The sequence below is a fragment of the Panthera onca genome, chromosome A1 (assembly GCF_046562875.1).
Source record: "Panthera onca isolate mPanOnc1 chromosome A1, mPanOnc1 haplotype 2, whole genome shotgun sequence".
Lineage (NCBI taxonomy): Eukaryota > Metazoa > Chordata > Mammalia > Carnivora > Felidae > Panthera > Panthera onca.
Window position 1 is genome coordinate 153,116,656 of NC_138339.1, and position 7,178 is coordinate 153,123,833.

General features: G+C 34.5%; 1 protein-coding gene across 1 annotated transcript; it reads left to right on the top strand.

Moving 5' to 3' along the window:
* Positions 1-204: 204 nt before the first annotated feature.
* On the top strand, positions 205-6,079 carry LOC132680493 (olfactory receptor 14A16-like). Its single transcript, XM_060634172.2, has 2 exons — positions 205-1,106; positions 6,022-6,079. The coding sequence occupies exons 1-2, from the start codon at positions 205-207 to the stop codon at positions 6,077-6,079; spliced, it is 960 nt and encodes a 319-aa protein (XP_060490155.2).
* Positions 6,080-7,178: the final 1,099 nt, after the last annotated feature.

The following is a 7,178-nucleotide window of genomic DNA, read 5'->3' on the forward strand; positions in this document are numbered from 1 at the left end:
TCAGTCATTCCACAGTGTTATCACTGTGGTTCAATGACCTCGATGGAGGCTTTCTGGTGTTACTCTCATGTGGTATTATATAGTTTGATAGATGTACATGACAGTAAGGGAAAGGGAAATTAAGAAACTACAATAAATTGTCTTCAGCTGAGTCTTAAGTTGTTTACTTTATTTTTTGTAGTAATTGATTAAATATCCAGAGAAATGGAAAACTTCACCTCTGGAGGAACATTCTTCCTCATGGGCTTCTCAGATATTAGGGAGATCCAGATCTTACATGCAGTCCTGTTTTTGCTAATTTACCTAGCAGCCATACTGGGGAACCTTCTCATCATCACCCTCACCACCAAGGATCATCGGCTCCACACTCCAATGTACTTTTTCCTGAAGAACCTGTCTTTTCTGGATCTCTGCCTCATTTCCATCACTGTTCCCAAATCCATCATGAACTCTCTAATGAATCAAAACACAATTTCCTTTCTTGGATGTGTTTCACAGGTCTTTTTCTTCTTCCTCTTAGCCAGTACAGAAGTAGCACTACTCACAGTCATGTCCTATGACCGCTATGTTGCCATCTGCCATCCTCTCAGATATGACATCATCATAGGCCATGAAGCTTGCATACAGATGGTCACCTCTTCATGGATCAGTGGATGTCTCAATGCAATTCTTCATACAGCTTCTACCTTTTCCATACCCATATGCGGGCCTCCTGAAGTTAATCAGTTCTTCTGTGATGTCCCACAACTCCTCTCTCTTGCCTGTTCATATAACATTGGGGAAATAGTAGTCATTGGCCTCAGCCTACTGTTAGATTTTGGCTGTTTTGTGTTTATTGATATTTCTTACTATTATGTATTCTCCACTGTGCTGAGGATGCCCTCTGTAGAAGGCAGGCACAAAGCTATCTCTACATGTTTGCCTCACCTCATTGTTGTGATTCTGTTTCTCTCTTCTGGGTTTTTTGCCTATTTACACCCCTTATCCAAATATCCATCACTCTTTGATTTGCTAGTTTCAGTATTCTATACTGTGGTGCCACCCACCATAAACCCCCTCATCTATAGTCTGAGAAATAAGGATATGAAGATGGCACTAAGGAAATTGTTAATGAGAAGATATTGTCTATCAAACTAAAGAGTTAATATTGCATACATTGTGATCTTTTTATTCACTGACATGATTATATAAATAATCCATTTCATAGCCTAGTAATAATACTGGATATATAGAGTAAAATTTATCATGAAAAATTTAATTGTACTCATTAAAGTGCAATTAAGAAGCATCCTCATTGTTTAGATCAAGTTGATGGCAAAACCCATAGGTTTCTACTTGGAAGTGTACAGATATATGCTGACTTATATTTGTCATACTAATGGGAAGGTCCTTTTCTGTGATGAATGGTAAATTGTACAGGATACTGGAACATCAGAAATAAACTTTGGCTCTTCTAGATAAACTGATAATATAGTAACTCTTAAGAAAGATAATATGTAAAATGCCACATGACACAATATACATAATGCATTCTCAAATTAAAGGAAATAGACAGAGGTAGGTGATGTCTGCACAGCACTGTGAATGTATTAAATGCCACTAAACTGTACATATTAAGATGTATAATTTCATGTTGTGTTGATTTCATCTCAACAAGGCAAAAGTAAAAACAATGTGTTGTCCATCTGACTTCCCCTTTTCATAAGGTACTATACGACATTTTCTGGCATCATTTGTGTCCCTGAAGTCTAGTGAGAAGACACAGATATACAAAATGTGATTTTATTCAAAGTGCTAAGTGGAAAAAAATCTGTATTCAAGAATAATCTATCCAGCAAGGCTATCTATTATTCAGAACAGAAGGAGAGATAAAGAATTTCCCACAAAAGGGGAGCCTGAGTGGCTCAGTTGGTTGAACATCCGACTTCGGCTCAGGTCATGATCTCACATTTCATGAGTTCGAGCCCTGAGCCAGGCTCTGTGCTGAGAGCTCAGAGCCTGGATCCTGCTTTGGATTCTGTGTCTCTTTGTCTCTCTGCCCCTCCCCCGTTCACACTCTGTCCTTTCTTTCAAGCATAAACAAACATCAAAAAATAAAAAATAAAAATAAAAATAAAAGAATTTCCCAGAAAAACAAAATTAAAGGAGTTTGTGATTACTTAACTAACCCTGCAAGAAATATTAAAGAGCACAGTGACACAGTGAGGTAGACAAGAAAGGATCATAGGAAGTCCCCGAAGCAATGAGAAAATGAATAATAAAATGACAATAAATACATATCTGTCAATAATAACTTTGCCTTTAAATGAACTAAATGCTCCATTGAAAACACTTAGGTGTCAGTATGGATAAAAACAAAACAATACCCATATATATGCTTCCTACAAGAGACTTCTTTTAGATTTAAAGTTATGTACAGATTGACAGTGGGGGTATGGAAAAACATTTATCCTGCCAAAGAATGCCAAAAGAAAGCAAGAGAAGCAATACTTATATCAGACAAACTAGACTTTATAAGAAAGACAATAGCAAGAGATAGAGAAGGACACAATATATTTATAAATGGGACAATCTAACATGAAGATCTAACAATTGTAAATATTTATGTACCTGACATGGAAGCACATGAATATATAAAATAATAACAAACATAAAGGAATGATTTGATAATGATACACTAATAATAGGGAACTTTAACTCCCCACTGACAAATGCATGAAAGTTAAACAACATGCTGCTAAACACTGAATGGATCAACAAGGAAATGAAAGAAGAAATTTTAAAAACACATGGAATTAAAAATAAACACAATGATCCAAAATCATTGGGATGCAGCAAAAGAAGTCCTATGAGGGATATTTATAACAATAGAGGCCTAATTCAAGAAGCAAGAAATTTTTAAGATATAAAACCTAATCTTACACCTAAAGTAGCCAGAAAAAGAAAAACAAAGCCTAAATCCAGCAGAAGGTAGGGTATCATGATGATTAGAGCAGAAATAAATGTTATAGAAACCACACACACACACACACACACACACAAACAACCCACAATAAAACGAATCAATAAAATCAGGAACTGGTTCTTTGAAAAAAATATATACAAACTTCTAGCCAGATTTATCAAAAAGAAAAGTGAAAGGACACAAATAAACAAAATCAAATATGGGACCAGAGAAATAACATGCAACAGCACATAAATTCAAAGAATTATAAAAGTATATTATGAAAAACTATATGTGAATAAATTGAAAACTTAGAAGAAGTGGTAAAATTCCTAGAAATTTATAAAATACCAAAACTGAAATAGTGTGGATTAGTAAACTTGAACAGACTGATGACTTGCATAGGAATTGAATAGTAATAAAAAAATCTCCCAACAAAAGGGGACCAGAGGGCTTCACAGGTAAATTCTACAATACATTTAAAGAAGAGTTATGACTGGGGCACCTTGGTGGGTCAGTTGGTTGAGCATCTGACTCTTGACTTTTAGCTCAGGTCATGATTCCAGTGTCCTGTTATCAAGCCATACATTGGGCTATGCATGGAGTGTGGAGCCTGCTTAAGGTGATCTCTCTCTCTAGCTCTGCCACTTTCCACTACTTGCTCAATTTCTCCCTCTCTAAAGTACAAAAATGAGTAAAGAAATAAATAAGAGTTATCACCAAGTCTTCTCAAACTATTACAAAAAAATAGAAAAAAGAAGGAAAACTTTGAATTTTAGTCTATGAAACTAACATTACCTTGATACCAAAACCAGATAACAACAACAATAAGAAAACTATAGGCCAATATCCCTGATGGATAGAGTGCAAAAATTCTCAATAAAATACTAACGAACCAACAAACTACATTTTAAGAAATCATTCATGACAATCAAGTAGGATTTATTCCTAGGTTAAAAGTGTTGTTCAATATTCATATAATGTGAAACACCACATTAATAAAAGAAAGGATAAAAAATGTGATCACTTAAATACATGTAGAATACATGTTGACAAATTACAACATCTTTTAATAACAAAAACTCTCAAAGAAGGTTTGGAGGGAATATAATTCAAAATAATAGAGATCATCTATGGAAAATGCACAGCTAGTGTCATCTTCAACGGGGAAAAACTGAGAGCTTTTCCTCTACAGTTAGGAACAAGACATGGATGTCCACTCTCAGCACTATCATTTAACATAATGTTGGAAGTCCTAGACACAGCAATCAGACAACAGAGAAATAAAATGCATCCAATTTAGCAAGTAAGAAGGAAAACTTTCACTATTGGCAAACTTAATATTATATATAAAAAAATCTAAAAGACTCCACCCAAAAACTGCTGGAACTAAAAAGTGAATTCAGTAAAGTTGCAGGAAACAAAATCAATGCACAAAAATCTGTTGCATTTATGTACATGAATAATGAAGCAGCAGAAAGGAAAATTAAGAAACCAATCTCATTTACAATTGCACCAAAAGCATAAGATATCTAGGAAAAAACACAACCAGAGGTGAAAGACCTGTACTAGACATTTCCATGTTCATAGATTGCAGGATCAAAGATTGTTAAAATGTCTGTGCTATGCAAATCAATATACACATTTAATGCAATCCCCATCAATATACCACCAGCATTTTTTCACAGATCTAGAACAATCCTCTAAATTACATGGAAACACAAAAGACTTGAATAGCGAAAGCAATCTAGAAAAGTGAACACATTATGGAGGCATCACAATGCCAGACTTCAAGTTATATTACAAGGTTGTAGTAATAAAAACAACATGTTACTGGCACAAAAATAAACATATACACCAATAAACCAGAATTGAAATATCAGAAAAAAATCCACAACTATATAGTCAATTAATCTTCTACAAAGCAGGAAAGAATATCCAGTGAGGGGTGCCTGGGTGGCTAAGTTCGTCAAGCTTCTGACTTCAGCTCAAGTCATGATCTGATGGTCAGTGAGTTCAAGCTCCGTGTCATGCTCTGTGCTGACAGCTCAGAGCCTGGAGCCTGCTTCAGATTCTGTGTCTGTCTTTCTCTCTCTTTGCCCCTCCCCCATTCATTCTCTCTCTCTCTCTCTCTCTCTCTCTCTCTCTCCCAAAGGAAAAAAAAACTAAATATTTTTAAAAATTAAAAAATATTTTTAAAAAGTAGGAAAGAATATCCAATAAAAAAAGAGAGTCTTTTCAACAAATGGTGTTGGGAAAACTGTACAACAACATGCAGAAGAATGAGTTGAACCACTCTTATACCATATACAAAAATAAATTCAAAATGGATTATAGACTTAAATGTGAGACTGAATCATAAAAATCCTAGAATAAATCACAGGCACTAAATTCTTTGACCACAGACATAGCAACTTATTACTAGATATGTCTCCTGAGGCAAGGGAAATAATAGCAAAAATACATGATTGGACATTATCAACATGAAAAGCTTCTACCTGCACAGTGAAATAAACAACAAAACTAAAAGGCAACCTAAGGAATGGGAGAATATATTTGCAAATGGCCTGCCCAATATAGGGTTAGTTTTAAAAATATATAAAGAATATATATAACTCAATACCCAAAAAATGATTAATCCAATTAAATAATGAGAAGATATGAGTAGATCTTTTACCAAAGAAGATATACAGATGGCTGATAGAAAAATGAAAATATACTCAACATCATTCAACATTAGGGAAATGCAAATCAAAACCAAGATGAGCAAGCACCTCTCACCTGTCAGAATGGCTAAAATTAACAGCACAAGAAGCAACAGGTGTAGGCAAAGATGCAGAGAAAGGGAACCCTCTTAGACTCTTGGTGGAAATTCATAGCAATTGTGGAAAACAGTATGGAGGTTCCCGAAAAAGTTAAAAATAGAGCTAGATTATAATCCAGTAATTGCATTAGGAGATATTTACCCCCAAATACAAAGATCCTAATTCAAAAGGATGAATGCAACCCAATGTTTATAGCAACATTATTTCTAATAGCCAGATTATGGAAAGAACCCAATTGTCCATCAGCTAAAGAATGAATAAGGAGGAAGCAGTGAATATATACAATGGACTATTAGCCATAAAGAAATGAAATCTTGTCATTTGCAACTACATGGATGGAGCTACAGAATATTATGCGAAGAAAAATAAGTCAGTTGGAGAAAGAGAAATGATTTCACTCATATGTGGAATTTAAGAAACAAAACAAAGATCAAAGGGAAAAAAGAGAGAGAAAAGCAAACCCAGAATCAGGCTTTTAGCTATAAAGAACCAACTAATGGGTGCCAGAGCAATGTGGGGTGTTTGGGTTAAGGATATAGTGGTGATTAAGGAGTGCACTTGTTGTGATGAGCACTGGGTTTTTATGCAAGTATTAAATCATCAAATTGTACACCTGCAACTAATGTGTCACTGTATATTAAATAATGGAATTTAAATAAAATCTTCAAAAAAGTATCCGGCAGAACTAGCTATGATAATTAATAAAGGTGGTTACACTAAAAAACAGATTTTAAATGCAGGTGAAACAACCTTATATTGGAAGATGTTATATAGTACTTTTATAGCTTGACAGTAGAAGTCTGTGTTTGCCTTTGAGTCTTCAAAGGATAGGCTATCTCTCCTTTAGGCACTAATGTATCTGGTGACATTAACTTGAAGCCAATTGTCATTTACAAGAGTGAAAATCCTAGGATACTAAAAAATTATTCTAACTCTATGCCTCTGCTTTATAAATAGAACAACAAAGCCTGCATGACAGCACATCTGTTGCCAACATGGTATTAAAAGTTTAAACCTATTCTTGAGAAATACTGCTCAGAAAACAAACAAACAAAAAACATTGATTTTAAAATATTACTATTCATTGACAATGCATCTCGTCACCCAAGAGCTCCAGTGAAGGTGTAAAATGAGATGGACATTGTTTTTATGCCTGATAACACAACATTTATTCTGTACCCCATGGATCAAGAAGTAATTTTGATTTTCAAATTTTCTTATTTTAGAAGTACGTACCATAAGGATATAGCTATCATGTATAGTGATTCATCTGATGGATGGTGTTGGGGGTGTAAATTGAAATCCTTCTGGAAATGATTCACCATTAGGTGCTGTTAAGAATCTTCATAATGCACGAGAAGAGGTCAAACATCAACAAGAATTTAAATGAAAGTGATTTTAAACTTCAT

Bases quoted from the DNA above. Each gene is read 5' to 3' on its own strand.
- LOC132680493 (XM_060634172.2), top strand. From the start codon at position 205: ATGGAAAACTTCACCTCTGGAGGAACATTCTTCCTCATGGGCTTCTCA. The intron at 1,107-6,021 runs GTTAATGAGAAG...CATCAGCTAAAG, and splicing joins AAGATGGCACTAAGGAAATT to AATGAATAAGGAGGAAGCAG.